Raw genomic sequence first — 16,839 nt, 5'->3', positions numbered from 1 at the left:
CTCCATTTTTGGCTAGGGATTGACTCTGATACCATCGTAACTGAAATAAGGTAGAGTCCTCCTTGCCTGGTTCCTTCTTATTTTCTCCCCAACTAACTCTTCTATTGTAGGATCATCCGAAAATTCTACTTTCTTACACTTCTTAATGATTGACTCCAATTCATCTTGTGTGATGGGTTGTGCATTCCTCCCACAACCCGGTGGAGAGTCACAAACGCAAGGAACTCTCATGAGGTTATATTTTTTATTAAAATTTGTTTGGGGTTCCATAATAGTGCAGTAGAGGTTATCGAGGATGCTTTCAAAGTTTGGCTTCTTAGTGGTTTTAGAAACGTTTTGCCCAAACTAATGTGTTACGACAAACGCAGCGAACCAACCAACTATTAGAAACACGACAGAAAAATAAACACACCACACAAAGAACACAAATATTTATACGTGGTTCGGCTAAGCCTGCGTCGACAGTGGAGATCCGGCGAAAGTCTTCACTGTGTGTAAAATTGGAGATTTTAATTTTCAGCCCCTCACTCTCTCTCTGTACGATTTCTGTGTCTTTGAATTACACCAATCCAAACCCTAAGCACCCTTATATATCGGGCTATAAGAGAGTACTAATTAGGGTACACGACCCATGAGCTAAAACGGGTCAAAAGCTCATCCAATAGGTTGTCGGGTGACCCAACACCAAATTCGGGTCACAACATCACATAATGCATATTATATTTATTAACGATGTTGCGATATTAATACGTTCGACAATGTGATAGCGTTAGTTGGTCAAGTTAGTGATTATTATGTCAACCAACATGAAATAACTTCGACAATAGATACCATCTCTTTTAACTTCTTCTTTTTGAATTTAAATATATACACCTATCTCATATTATGTATCTATATGTGTGTGTATAGATATACATATATTTTGAGTCTTTACATTAAAAATATATGTCGTGACTTGTCCCACTATGTGGATATTGTTCACTTTTCACACTCTCCATGTTCACGATTTTCAAACGCGTCTATATAGTTAGGAGATGTCCATTCGTATAAAAATCTCTCCCTCGGTAAGGTGGGATGTCACAATCACCCCCTTTTGGGACCCGTCGTCCTTATTGGCCTAACCCTAATGAGCTTGTGCATGCACACTCTCTATGTTCATGATTTTTTATTTTATTTATTTATTTTGATAAGTAAGACAATTGTATAGAAGCGCTCCAAAGGGGAGCGAAGCGCTCAAAAGGGGAGCGAAGCCCAAAAGAACTACACAAGGCCAAAAAGGGCCTCTAAACTCTCAAAGAGTCCAAAAAATCAACAATCTCCTCTAAAGATGTATAATTGTTCCCCACAACTCAACAAAAAAGAGTGAAGATAACAGAGAACGTAAGTATAGACATAGGATTCTCCTTTCCTTCGAAAGATCTCCTGTTCCTCTCGAGCCAAATATACTACCAGATACACAAAGGCGTAACCCTCCAAGCATCCCGGACTTGGACCCCACTGTACAACCTCTCTAAGCCTCAATTAACCCTAGAGGATCTAGGCCTGACCCACTGAACCCTAAACAAACCAAGCATCAAATCCCAACAGTCCCTGGCCATGGTGCAGTGCAAAAGGAGGTGATCCATCGTCTCCTCTGCACGAAGGCACATGCAACAATAGTTAACCACCACCTGATTCCTCCTCCTCAAATTATCCTGTGTCAAAATCTTCCCTAAAACAGACGTCCAAGCAAAAAGGCCACCTTGAGGGGGGGCTTGGAGTGCCAAACAGCCTTCCACGGGAAAGGAGCCCCTGGCACCTCCGTAAGACACCTATAGAAGGATCGAATTTCAAAACGACCCTGAGAAGCAGGGGCCCACACCCAAATGATTTACACTGTTGTATAATATTATATATTAAAAAAATATTTATTATTATTATTTAATATTTTATTTAAAATATTACAAATAATACATAGCATTGTATGTACTTATAAAAAAAAAAAAAAAAAAAAAATACGTAGCATTGTATGTAACATGAATTTTATTTGGAGTGAACCGTTCTAGTGTAGTAGTAGTACCATAAATGTTTTTGCACTACAGTGCCAAAAACATATTAAGCATAAAAACGTTTTCCTTTTTTATTTTTATTTTTTTATATATAACAAAAATGAAAAACATTTTCCACTTTTAAAAAGAAAAAAACATATTACTAAACATGATTTCTGTTTTTTTTTTTTTTTTTTTTTTTTAAAGGATTCACAACAGAAAACAATAAACTGAATGCCCCTTAATGAGTCAGAAACTTAATGTAAACTGCAATTTGTGATTGTGTAATTGATAAGTTAAATAACTATATAAGGTGAGCATGGCAGTTTGCATATATGGGAGCTTATGGTGTCATGTAAGCACCTCAAGATAACAAAAAACCCTGTCAAGTTTACAAATACCACTTTTATGGGAGTCAAAAATATTTTTATTTTTCTGGAAGTTAAGTAAAAAATATTTCATTTTCAAGTGATAAGCAGTTCTTACCGGAATATGTGATTCTATAGTTGATAGTCTTTGATTTCTTTCATTGTTGACTTCTGGTTGAAAATTTGATAGAAAAATCACCTAATTGATCATTGATACCGATTCTAAATTAAAAATTGTGAATGAAATTGTGTTCCCAAATTTCTTACTTCTAATCTGTAATATTGTTTCCCTCACATTCTTTCTCCTCTATTTTCATGATCGGAATCATCTAGTTGACATAGCTTTTTAGTTTCAAATTATGCAGTTGAAGGTTTTTGGAAACTTATTGAGTTAATCAACTCAAAAGAAGTTCCAGAAACTCAATAAAGAAGTCTGATAAATATTTTATTTTTATTTTATTTATTTTTTGTTTGGTAAATACTCACACCCAAACCCACACCCACACCCACAAATGCCCATTATGGGACTCGAACCCCTCTCCTCCCTCAAAAAGGGATGAGAGGTTATACCAACTGGGCTAATGGGCCAGTGGTAAGAAGTCTCATATTAATACTCATTAAAACTTATAAAGGACAGGAATGTTTTTATAAGTAAGGGCCATTTTCTGGTTGCATATTAATTAGGTTGGCATATCTCGGGAGCAGAGTGCCAAATTTACCATATGAAGTTTGTGAATATAAATTGCTAAGCACACTTACCAAAAAAAAATGCTAAACAAGTTAAATCATAATTCAGTGAACAAACATGGTGCTTAAAGAAAATTGGCTTATATTGTGGAATGGATTTTGTTTTATATATTTTCTACTTAGTGGTTGTGGATATTTAGTTTATTTGAGCATAAAATCTAAAATCATCAATTTATTTATTAACAACTAATAATTTCCATGCAGATGATGTGGCATTTGGTTCGTGCTTCTTGGATATTGCATATCAGCTGCAACAAGCGTAGGGTTGCACCTATTGCTGCACTTTTGTCTTCTGTCCTGCATTATTCAGTTTTTGTTTCTGAGTGCATGCATGAAACTGACAATGCTCCTGGGCCAGTAAAGTGGGTGTGTGGTGTCTCTTTTCTTTCTTCCTGTCCTTCCTGTTGATTTCTTAAAGAATAGTTCCTAATGGTGATTTTAGCAAGTTTGTTACCATTTATAATTTCTCTCCTTCAGTTTGTTGAAAAAATCCTCGAGGAAGGAACAAAAAGTCCGCGTACTATTCGTCTCGCAGCGCTACATTTAACAGGTCTGTGGCTGTCTACTCCAAGGACCATAAAGTACTACATGAAAGAATTGAAGCTATTAACACTCTATGGTTCTGGTATGTCACTTAATTACCCTATATGTTTTAGAATTTATTCCTTAAGTTATTATTATTATTTTGATAAGTAGTTATTTGTTTTCCTTCTTTTTAAATATTAGAAATTTACAAATTCTAGCATGCATGTATATCTATATGTTTCTAAGATCTATGTTTTTTACCAGTTGCATTTGATGAGGATTTTGAAGCTGAAATAGCTGACAATCATGATGCCAGGAGTGAATTATCAGCATTGGGCAAAAGCCCGGACCCGGAATTGACTGAAGTAAGTTGAATTGTTTTGAATTATATGTATATAAATTTCTGCTGTTGAGTGCAATCGTAAAAACTTTGGTTGATATGTGTGAGCATTTGGGTTCCAGTTTGAGAACTGCCACCATCTGTAAATAATATTAAAGTATTGGTCTATATCATTTCTTCCCCTTCTACCACTCAGCTTAGGCAGGACTTACACTGATGATGGCCTTTAATATGTGTATTCAAGTTTTGCTTTATGCTGTAGTTTTTTAATTATGTATATGTATTTGAACTGAAATATAGTTGATTATAAATTTCCTTGTAGTTAATTAAGGGCAGATTAAAAGGTTCTCTACAAGTATCAAGAAATGGTTTCCTATTCTAGGAATAACTTGCTTTTGGCTCTTCTCCTGCTTATAAGCTCACATTGAAAGGCTTATAGTCAGTGTTGATCTTATAGTTTGATAATTTTCTTGTGAAAGGCTTCAGTATATACTTGTGTAGAAAATAGACACAAATGTTTATTTCATTGTGGCAATGTTGGTCCTCATGGCTTGAGATGGTCAAAATGACTATTTTTTAGAAAAAGCATTTCCAAATCAGAACCTTAAATAGTGGTTTTTTTTCTTTGTTTTGTTTTTGTTTTTTGCTTTTGTTTTGTTTTTAGAACTTCATCTACAAAAAGAGGGAAAAAAAATTACACTGTTGATTTTCTATTTGTATGATCTATTTAAGTGGTTTTTTTTTTATTTTTTATTTTTATTTTTTATTTTTAAATTAATCTTTTATTATCATTTTTAGTATCCTGGTTGAAGCTGGATTCATTAGTTTGATTGGAGAAATGCGGTGCAACTGAGTGGAGTATGCTTTTTGGTTTGAAGGTCTTGTTTCTGCTTTTTTCGTGTTTTTATCGGTCCTTAAGGTTAGCAAACTAATGAAATTTATAGAGGGATGTGGTACAATCGAGTTTATGTCATTCTTATGGGAAAAGTCTTATATTTTTGTCCAAGAGTCTCTTAAGAGTGAAAATAGGTAGAAGTAGCCACACTTGGTTATCATAAGACTCACGCAGAAAATTTATTCTTCTTGCAGTTCTGTTGTACTGAGCGAAAATATTTTACTTTCCATTAAGAATTAACTACTTTACGTGAGTTTGCTGAGCGTTGTATATAAGCTATTTACTTATTGAAGGTTATTTGTTTATTGAGAAGGCTAATGGTAAGATATAAAGAGAAGAAGAAAGATTTTCATATGGTTTTTATTTATTTAGAAAAGATCTATGATAGGATACTTACAGATCTAATATAGAATTATTGCTTACACACACGCATACACACACACACACACACACACACACACACACATAAAGAGTTACAAGGGGATATATTGACACAATAAGGTACATGCCTAATGATTGTGTGACTAATTAGAACAGCTGTTGAAAAAATAAGTGAATTTCCTGTAGGTATAAATTATGGGTCAGCATTAAGTCCATATCTGTTTGCCTTAGTTATGGATGAACTAACATGACACATTCGTGATGAATGGTGTATGTTATTTGCTAATGCTATTGTTTTTATTGCTGAAACTAGAGAAGGAAGTGCTAAATTGAAGGTTTCGAGGGAAGCTTATAGCTATAAAATTATAAGGGTTTTAGATAAGTAGGAATAAACTGAATATATGGTGTTAAGCTATTAGAGTAGATGGTTGTTGTGGCCCGAGTTTCAGTCCAGGTCGTGTTGCAATCCTAAAAGGGAATTTTTTTGGACCCGTTCCCTTTTGTGGGTTGTGGAGCTGGTTCTTGAATTCTCTTGTAGCCCAATATATAAGGGCATTTAGGGTGTGTTATGAGAGAACACTGAACACCACAGGAAAGAGAGAGAGAGAGAGAAAAAAAGAAAGAGTTAGGGTTTGGGGGCTAAAACTTGTTATCTCCTATTTTTTGCATAGTTAAATCTTTCACCGGATCTTCACCGTGAACGTAGGCTTAAGCTAAAATCACATAAATCTATGTGTTCTTTGTGTGTGGCGTATTTACGTTTTTGTCGTGATTCTTGATGTGTTCTTGGTTCGCAGTGTTTGTCGTAACAATTCACATGATATCAGAGTAGGCAGGTCTTGAGTTCAAACTTCGCCGTCACCTTAACAATTAAAATTGAAGTTTGACCAAAAAGAAGTTCACACACGAGGGGGCGTGTTGGAGGATTTAAATATTAAAGTTACACCCTCTCTAACAGTTTAAGCTTTCGTTAACAAATATCTACTCTAAAAGCTTTAAGTTTTTTAGATTAGATGGTGGTTAACATGGTATCACAACAATCAAGGTCCCTTTTTAAAACCTCATGTCACCCTGATAGTTAAAAAATAAAGTCACACCTCCTTTACTGTAGATGGTTGTTAAACCTATGGATTGTAACTTTAGTAATTCGAGAAATACAAATAATGATGCAATGAAGATTGAGGATCAATATATACCAAAGTATGAACATTTCTGTTATTTAGGTTCAATTATTTATAATGAAGGAGAAATTGGAGATGATATTGATCATAGAATCAAGGGAGGATGGGAAACAGAGGAGTGCGACTTGTATATTGTGTCATGGTGTCTCTTTGTAAGATTAGAAGGGAAGTTCTATAAAAAAAGAAGAATAAGAAAAGACCAGTAGTTCATGGACGGCTAAGAAACAAAATATACATAAAGTAAGTGTGGTGGGGATGCAAATATTATGATGGATTTGCTGCAAGTTCAGAAAGGATATAATTGTAAATGGACAAATTCATGAGATGGTTAAAGTGGCAACGATTGGAGATCGAACAAGAGAAATTCGATTTAGATGGATTGGAGATGGAGATGTGCAAAGAAGAACACCAAGTGCATCAGTTAGTAAGAGTGATATGGTTCTCGCTGAGAGTACTGCTATGGGAAGAGGAAGATCAGAATTAACGTGGATAGAGTTAGTAGAGAAAGATATGATAACTTGTCATTTGGACGAGGCTTTGGCCTTAAGTGGGAAATGGAAAAATATAATTTGTGTAAATTACCTCAAGTCGTTGGGAAAAGGCTTTGTTGAGTTGAGTTGCTGAACATTGTTGATGTTGCTTGCTAATTGTTGTTTGTAATGTTATTGATAACGGTGGCTGGTCCATTTTGCAAGTACATTTTATTCCTCTATAATTTGCCTTCTTTAGAAATTCCTAATGGTGGCTTCTCTTGTCAGGCATTCATCAATACAGAGTTGTATGCGCGTGTATCTGTTGCTGTTCTGTTTAACAAGCTAGCAGACTTGGCCGATATGGTGGGATCTGATGAAAATGAAAACTGCTTTCCTGCCCTTGAATCTGGCAAACTGTTTCTGCTTGAGCTTCTTGATTCTGTGGTATTGTATCTTAACATTGACATCGGAATCTTACCTGAACTCTCATAAATATGAACTGACTATAAGAGGAATATGGAGATAGATATTTTTTTGATATGCTGTATGATTGGATTTTGATGATTTATTTTCTGTCCCATCTTTTATACTTAGGTCCATCTCCTGCTCAATTTCTTGTACAAATTGTCTCTGGTGATATGTGTTACTGAAGTAGCTAAGTCTGGTTGTTTCGTGGCAACTTAATTTTGGAATAGCTTTGGTTTTCCAAATTCATTGATCTCAATAAGATAGTGGTGCACCAATGCTTGTGAAAGCTCGTCAAAGATAGCTTCTTGTTAAGAATATGAGTTGCAAATAAATCACTTATGTTCTAAAACATAGCATTGTAAGGAGATTAAACTATTAAGAAAATGTCTATTTATTGGGTATAAACAAAGGACCATGGAGGCCTTACCTAACATGTGCAGGTTGAACCGTTGAAGTCGATGAACTTTAAGATTAAAATTGACTTTCCAATTATTTGGATCGTACATTGTTTTAGTTTACAGAAACTACACAATCAGAAAAGCTTAAGATCGGAGAGTACAAATATATGAAGGAACATGAGATTGAGAGAAGAAAGAGAGGGAGGGGGTTGCATTCGCTCTGTGTTTCTTCTTGTAGGCCTATTAGCCATGAGGAGTCTTCATCTGTTCCTAACACGGTTGTTTGTGAACTGTATTCCTACACTCGTGCTACTGACCATGATTTGATCTGTAGTAAGTCCATGTGTTTGTGCATACGTGCATGCATGGCTTTCTCACAATAAAAAAGTTTTATAGTATATGAAGTTTCTTTGATTAATTTTCTACAGAAATTATATATTTAATTTGAAAAAAAAAAAAAAAAACTTTATAACAAAAGTATTGTACTGTTTATCCTAAGAGAGAGTATTCATGCTAACTATTTATATTGCTTATTTTTGGGGCACTGACTAGTTTATGATTGTAATCATACTAGTACTACAGTTTATTAGTTTAATGTCTTTTGCATTGGTACATGTCAATTCTTTCCATTAAATTGCACTATTATTGTTATGAACCATAGAGTTAATCTCAGTATTTGTTGATGTAGGTAAATGACAATGATCTTGCAAAGGAATTGTATAAAAAGTATAGTGGGGTGAGTTTTTTTTTCCAGCCCCAAGATTTGGTACATTTTGGTGCCTCGTAATACAGTGCTTGGAATTTATTTGAGTTGAGATGATACGGTATGGAAACTGGAAATGTGCAGCAAAAAATAAAAAAAATAAACCATTATTTTCGAAGGTTAAAAATTTTCATTGCACCTGGAAGAGAGAGTGAAAAAAATTGGCAGCTCTGTTTTGTATATCTTTTCTGCATCTTTGGGCTAATTTGCACTTCTTTTGGTCTTGACAGATCCATAGGCGCAAAGTTCGGGCATGGCAAATGATATGCATTTTGGCACGATTTATTGACCAAGATATCTTGCAGAGAGTTATACATAGCTTGCACATTGCTCTACATGTAAGAATGTTGTTTATAGTATCTGGTATATTTTCTCAGGTTTGAACACTAATAATAATTTTTAGTCGGATACTTTTGTAATTATCACCCAATTCAATATATATATATATATATATGGGGGTGTAGAGATGACAGTTTCTCATTCTCTCTAACCCATTTTAATGTTCTCCCATCCTCTCATTCTATCACCCCTTTCTTTCTTCCAACCCTAATCTCGGACAATATTACATTCCAACTTGGCATCAAAGTGTCCAATCGAAGTACTTTGGAGTATGCCAAAAACCGTCATATGGGTGTTGACGTCATTGTTTGTATGATGGCATCATGCTGATATCAGTCGCAGTATGGTGATATCATACTAACATCAGCATCCGTATGGTCAAATTGAGCCAAAAGCACATGGACTGACTCATCTCATCATCCAAAGATTTATGATAGATTTTTCAAAATAAAAAATTAACCATCTTGAAGGCTTTCACGATTTTTTTATATTATTATTATTATTTTTTTATTATTCTCGATTTTTTTGTTTTTGTTTTTCTGTTTTGTTTTGTTTTTTGGGTGCTGTTTGGAGGCGTTAGGGCTGTTTGATTCAGTGCTATGATGTGTGCCTAGGCCATATTGGGTCTTTCGTTGAATTTTGTGATTGCTTTTTTGGTTCAGACTTCAGGTTTGAGGTGCGGCCAGTGAGTTCGATGGTCCAATTTGGGCATGCTGAAATCTTTCATATTGCTGACTTGTTGAGTTTTTTATTTTGATGTTTCTTTTTTGTTCTGTTTTCTATTGGCTTTAAACTTCTATTCTGTGGGTAGTCTTCCATTCTTTGTGTAGACATTTCTAAAATCAGTGATGGAGTGGTTGAGTTGGGTAGGAACTCTTAGAGATTATCTCTCCCTTAAAATCATCTAACGAAGTTAGAGTACAGAATATTCTAGAGGAGTATTTATACACGTGTCCTCATTCAACATAATACATACATATATGTGGGTGTAGAGATGAGTATTTTTATAAGTGTCACTCATTCAATGTCTAAAATATAAATATATGTGGGTATAGAAATGAGAGGGTATCATTATGCCTAACCCTTTTCAACGTTCTCCCTTTTGTCTCTATAAAGTCCACAAGAGAACTCTTCAAACCATTTCCCTCAGAAATGTTGTTTAGTTTGTTGTTAACACGAACTTTGTTATTTTTACAAACATATACATGTTGCATAAATCAGTGTTACCTTTTTTTTCATGGTTATAATTATTCTTTGTTAAGGTTGCACAGTTCTTAATGTCCTGGCATCAATGTAGCAGCCATTTGCTTTACTTAATGCATCTATTTCTGCATTATTTCACAAATATTTATGAGTTATTTATTCAATATCCATTACTTTCTTTTTATTGGATCTTGCTCGAGTACAAATGAGATTTTTATTTTTATTTTCTTACTTGGTACTCACACACACATGCCTCCACTGAGGTTCGAACCCCTGACCTCTCTTTGCATTACCTTTTTTCTTAGTTTGCATTACCTTTTGTATTATGTTAGATGACTGATGCTTTACATTGCGTGCTTCACTTGTCAAAAATTCACTCTAGATGCATAATTAATTTTTTGCTTTTTAATTTTTATTTTTATCTTCTGTCTAAAATGGTTATTATAGTGGACCTTGTTATGGAGCATTTCGTGTGTACCGACTACTTTTTGTTGGTTTCAATGTTATAGTGGACCTTTTTTCTTAGTTTGCATTACCTTTTGTATTATGTTAGATGACTGATGCTTTACATTGCGTGCTTCACTTGTCAAAAATTCACTCTAGATGCATAATTAATTTTTTGCTTTTTAATTTTTATTTTTATCTTCTGTCTAAAATGGTTATTATAGTGGACCTTGTTATGGAGCATTTCGTGTGTACCGACTACTTTTTGTTGGTTTCAATGTTATAGTGGACCTTTTTCTTAGTTTGCATTACCTTTTGTATTATGTTAGATGACTGATGCTTTACATTGCGTGCTTCACTTGTCAAAAATTCACTCTAGATGCATAATTAATTTTTTGCTTTTTAATTTTTATTTTTATCTTCTGTCTAAAATGGTTATTATAGTGGACCTTGTTATGGAGCATTTCGTGTGTACCGACTACTTTTTGTTGGTTTCAATGTTGTTCATTTGATTATACAATCTGAGATGATGTTTTGGGAATATGGAAGAGGGACCGGAGTTGGTCAATTAGTGTGGGTGCATTTTCTTTAAAATTTATTATAGCTTTGTAGAAAAACATTAACACAATAAACAAGGAGACATCTGCTTTCTTGGGGCATTACCCAGTGGCCTAGGTGGTAGAGTGCCCAGCTCCCCGAGCGGGTGTGCTCGTGTTTGAGTCCCCCCTCCCCCTAGTTTGCTAGGATATATATAAACTGCTTTCTTGATTGTGTCGAATCCTACGATCTATGATATATTGTTGTGTGCAAGAAAATTTGATTCTGGTAAAAAAAAAAATGATGCTGACAGTGATATCTGATCAATGATTGTTGGATTCCTACATTGAGTGTTTACCTTATGCAGTTGGAATGAAAAAAATGATGCTGACAGTGATATCTGATCAATGATTGTTGGATTCCTTCATTGAGTGTTTACCTTATGCAGTTGAAAGTCCTAATATGATACTTTAATTTCCTTGTAGAGAAACAACTTGCCAGCTGTTCGCCAATACTTGGAAACGTTTGCAATCCATATGTACTTGAAGTTTCCATCACTGGTATGAAACTTTTCAATTGCTTTGTTGGGTAAATTGGACCAATCCTCCTTATGGTGGTTGAATTTATTATCTTCATTATAGCTATTTTTCTATTAAATGTTCAACTTTTGAAATTTATTTTTCTGGTTTTTATCCTACTCCTGTTATATTTGAAAAAAGTTCAATCTGCATATGAGTCTTTGAGCTGCTTTGAATATTATTGCTACATGGTCATGACCTTTTTAATGTAAAACAATAAAGAACTTTAATAAATCTGATCTTAAAGATATATATATATATATATATATATATTTTTTTTTTTTTGTATTTCCTACATATGATCTATTCCTCAAGGGTTTATGTGGAATGTCATTAGGATAGTAATGTAGGAAAAGTTTACTGCTGAGGTGACGCTGTGTTAAATCTGTTCCATGTCCACACAAGTATGCTTAGCCAGGCTAAGTTGTCCAAACTAAATGCATGCAGAAACTACTAATTGGTCAGATGAATGAAATAGATGAATTCTGCACTATTTCTGTATCGAAGTTATCGGACATAGTATCAAAACTCTGTGAGGGAGTAAATGTTCCAAGATTGATGCATTACAAAGAGCACTATTAATTCTTCATGTCTTTTTAGAATGTCTGTAGAAATTATATTTCTATACTAGGTATTATATTGAGAGATTTAGGTTGATCTCCTTATGGTCCATGCCTCATGTAATGGGATATTCAAAGAGATGGTGTGATCGATTGTGGAGAAAAAGGGTCATCATTCATGTAGATTTAGGCGACTCTGGACCTAGACTGGAGTTACAATTAAAACATAGGAAGAAAGAGAATCCAAAATTTCGCTGCAATAGGCTTACATATTGGATGCCTTGAATCTCAATATAGTTTTGCACCAGTAATGCTTCAACTAACAATGCATATGCATAAGGATATGGCTATACAGATGGAGGGATATCTCAAGGTAGAAGTCCCAAAATTGGTCTTCAAGCTTGATGGTAGTAACGCTCATTATGTCTTTCCCAAAGTGACATTATATTGGTAGTAGTTAAGCCATTAGTAAAATTACATGTCAATCTTAATTGCTATAATTTGTATTGGAAGAGTAATCCAGAAATAAGCACTTCATACCTCACGTGCTAACAAAATTATATATAGTCATAATCAATGGTTTGCCATCACGCTTAATCAGGTTCTATCTGATGCCCTTTCTTCATCTTAAAAGTAGCTTATGTGCCAAGTAAGCAAAATTTTGATGTGGTGCTTTTCTCAAAATGAATGGGTGCAAAGTTGGAAGTGTAGATGAAGGAAAGTAACAAGCTTTTCTAAAAATGAATATCATCTAAAAATAAATGAATAAATCAATGGCATCTAAATCAAAAGAAGTCCTCATAACAAGCTCAAAACTTAGCAAGTAGTGATCCAGCCTTACCACAATACATAGATCTGTATTGAACAGTGGAGCTATCATGGAAGTCATAACTGTCTCAATAGATAAAGTTTAAGCAATTACAATTTAACAATGTCTATCATAATATTCATCTATCAACAATTTATTTTTCAAATCTTATTGATCAAATTATTATCTTACCCAATTTTTCTCTCAAGTAAATAAATCAGCTCAAGAGTCACACTTCGCTTATCAAGAGCGTTGTGGCTGGATCCTTATGCAACATATAAGGGATTGCACACAACCCAATTATGCATGGGGTAGTGGTTGGGGTTTGTGTATGCCTCAACCAAGGGGTCATATATAACTCACTCTATGCCACTGCTACCAAGCACACTTGGCCAAGGATCACATACAATTCACTTATTGAAATATTTTAAGGATCACTGAGTCACTGACACACAATCTCTCTTCTAATCCTTAATCGGGAAGCTCATTGGCCACCTCATCCCTATTCCAAGCAGTTTTTCTCTTGGGGGGGAACCATATGCCCCACCATAACTACACCAATTAACCCTACATAAACCAATTTACATAGAAAGAGCAGTTTCACTTCCGCTGCTGATGACCCACCTCAATCTATCTTACCACTCTAAGCATGTTACATTTTATTATGTTTCCCTTATTGCATCTTTGTTTATTTATGTGACACGACTAGGTTACTAGGTTATGTGTATCATTGATCCCCTGTGTAATAAGTTTTTCTTAATGTGATGTCTAAAAGTTTTATGATTTTTAAATTTTTACGCAACATGTCAACCTTCCTATACTTGGCCCCTGAATAAGGTGATGCGAATATTCTTACCATTCAAAAGATGAAAATTTAAGGGTTGATCTGTGAGAGTTTTGAGAAATTTTAAGCTTGCTGCATTTTAGATTATTTGAACTTTTAAAACATGTGAAAAACTTGGACATTTGAAAAGTTATAAAACCAGTCCAAGCACAAAAAGAGGAATCTGGTTCTTTGAGAATGACATTTGACTTTGGAATTTCATTCTGCTACTATTTTTGATGAACACAGAGATTGTTTGTTTGTTTATTTATTATGTCTTATGTGTATGAAAATAAATAAAATATTGTAAAACCAGGACCTTAAATTAAATGATATTCTTGGATATAACTCTAGTTTACTGGTCAATTGAATATTAGTGTTAGTTTTCCCTCTCCAACTTCAATCAATCTGGCTAAAAGCTCCATTGATAAGAAATCTACTTGAATGAGCTCTACCAAATGGACCAAATCTCTCTATCGTTTGGGTACCTACTGGTGATAAATTGATCAGTCTGTTTTGACTTTGATCGATCATGTCTTCTTGTGTTCACTGGATGACACTCAATTAATCTACAACGTTAGCTCAACGAATCAGACAACAGGCAGCTCTACAATTTCAACGCTAAGCTTGTTCCTTCATTATTGTTGATATAAATTGAACATTCATATAATTATGAGAACATCATGTAACATTTCTGAAGCAATTTAAGACACAAAATCAACACTTTTAATGGTTCAATCCTCACAAAACGTACGATTGTGTTTAGTCATTTATTTGAATACTCAAATCAATCATTCATCTAGGCTTTGTAGGAATTTTATAATGTATTATTTGTACTTATTAATCCTCTTGTCAATGCTTTATATATGGTTCTATATAACTCATACATACAATGCAGAGATTAGTGACTATTGAAAATTATACAAGCTCCATGCATGAATGCAATGAATGGAATATAGAATTATTAATTGCCTGATTGGTATTTCAGATATATATATATATTCTCATTGCACCACCACCTGGGAAGGAGGAAGACTGTGTCCTCTCTCTGTTTTTGTTGAGTAAGATATGTGAAGGGTACTAATCAACAAATAAAAGATTTATCTCAATAAATCCATGTTCGGGTATATGATTATGCGTCTTAACTGATTTTTCATTTACATCCCTGTTTTTTTTTATAAGGTTAAGCAACGTAATCGATTTTTGTTCTTGCCATGGAATCAATTTTATCCATATTTTCGATTTTTGTTCTTGCCATGGAATCAATTTTATCCATATTTTGGCTATCCAAATCTACTCCTGATTATTTGGATTCTTTTACCATTCTAACCCATAGGGACAACCAGATTAGTTTATTCTTACCCATGTTCAGGTCATTACAGTATGATTAAATTACTGTATGTAAAATGTTTTTTAGTTTACCATTTACGGTTGGGTGGGGCATTGACTTTACCCTACTTGCACAAGTTGCAGCCTTTGTATTGAATTGAAAATTATGAAGTTGGGGTGTATAGATCTTCCTATCTCTTCTTTTTAATCATAGTCACGAACATGCTGATGCAGTATTTGTCAACTTTGGGTGGACTTGGTTTTTGGATTTGAGTCCTTATGCTTATTGGGATTTTTGGGTCTGGTAATAGACAATGTAATAATAATAATATAATATATATATATATATATATATTTCCAACTTGAACTTTATTTACTTTCTTGATGCCTTAAGTTGTAAGGTTTCCTTAACTGATTATTATCATGTTAATTTTACAGGTTGGGGAGCATTTGGTTCCTGTTTTACGAGATTATGATATGAGGCCTCAAGTGAGTATTGTGTTGGAATGATTTAACTCTTCTTAACTTGTATTCTAGATATTTCTCAACAACATTCTGTCTATGTTTGAATTTGCCACTAAACTTAAATTTTTTTTGTAAGTAATTTGCCACTAAACTTTAGAGATAACGGACATGGAAACATAGTTGTTGAAACTACCACACTGAGCGACACCGAGTGTGTAAACTGCTATTTGTTATTTTATGTATAAGCAAGTGAAAATTTCAGTTCCTTCTTGACAAAACTGTAATTTGATTAACATTTTACCTCTAACAAGCTTGATACAAATTTTTGCTATCAATAACTTAATACTTATTATGTTTTAAATATAGGAGCCACAATGGAGGCCATTATGAAATTGCTGAATCACGTTAAATTTGATTATGAACTAGTTTCTTCCTTAATTATTAAAATAAAAAATAAGTCATCTTCGTTAACTTTGGGTAGTTTTATCTTTTTGTTGTTTATATCCTAGCCATATTCCTAGTGTGTATATATGTTTTAATATTTTTATGGTGCAAACATTCCCCTACTCACCTTTTGTCTCACCAGATCTTGCAACATTGGGATTAACCCTTAGTCCTATATTATGGCTCTAAGAAATTGTGTATGGTTACTTTTACAATTGAAAATTTCTCTAAACTTGATTAAATACTGTATAAGTACCCAACGTTTTCAATAAAAATTGTTAAATGGATGCCATTTTACTAGTATGTTATGTTGAACTTGCAGCTCTGCTTGTAACATGATTTAAATGTTCCCAAATTTTACTATTTCGCTTTTATTCTGGCTTCATAGATGCTATTTCTTGAACACTTTACAAATTCAAATGTTTATGTTTATAACATTTCTTACTTTGACCTTTTAAGTCTATAATCGTGCATGTTTTATGTTGTTTTTAACAGACTGTTAATGGTATTAAAAACCGCATTGCTAGGGTGAGTATAATGTCTCATCAGTAGGCATGTTTTGGTGTTCAATGGCATATGTATTTAATGGAAAATGAAGTCTTATACTATTATGTAATTGTATATGTTGTCTCACAGATTCATTGGTTGGAATATGTGCATAATACGATATTCATTCTCCAACTCTATGGGTTAAAGTGAAAACAGTTGGTCTTTAAGCCCTTTACTGTTAACTTCATTTGTCT

The 16,839-nt window shown here is 33.9% G+C and overlaps 1 protein-coding gene across 3 annotated transcripts in view; it reads left to right on the top strand.

Moving 5' to 3' along the window:
- LOC132304137 (uncharacterized) overlaps window positions 1-16,839 on the top strand; it is a 52,857-nt gene that overhangs the window by 28,343 nt on the left and 7,675 nt on the right. For all 3 annotated transcript variants that reach the window (XM_059801692.1, XM_059801693.1, XM_059801691.1), the window contains 8 exons: window positions 3,347-3,508; window positions 3,620-3,767; window positions 3,932-4,032; window positions 7,223-7,381; window positions 8,492-8,539; window positions 8,797-8,904; window positions 11,575-11,649; window positions 15,626-15,676. In XM_059801692.1, coding sequence (XP_059657675.1) covers window positions 3,347-3,508; window positions 3,620-3,767; window positions 3,932-4,032; window positions 7,223-7,381; window positions 8,492-8,539; window positions 8,797-8,904; window positions 11,575-11,649; window positions 15,626-15,676 — 852 coding nt within the window. The remainder of the gene's footprint in view (window positions 1-3,346; window positions 3,509-3,619; window positions 3,768-3,931; window positions 4,033-7,222; window positions 7,382-8,491; window positions 8,540-8,796; window positions 8,905-11,574; window positions 11,650-15,625; window positions 15,677-16,839) is intronic.

This window comes from Cornus florida, unplaced genomic scaffold (genome assembly GCF_030987335.1).
Source record: "Cornus florida cultivar Cherokee Brave unplaced genomic scaffold, ASM3098733v1 CherokeeBrave_3.0.0_Hap2_Chr04, whole genome shotgun sequence".
In the NCBI taxonomy this organism is placed as follows: Eukaryota; Viridiplantae; Streptophyta; class Magnoliopsida; order Cornales; family Cornaceae; genus Cornus; species Cornus florida.
This window is presented reverse-complemented; position numbering and strand designations above follow the sequence as displayed.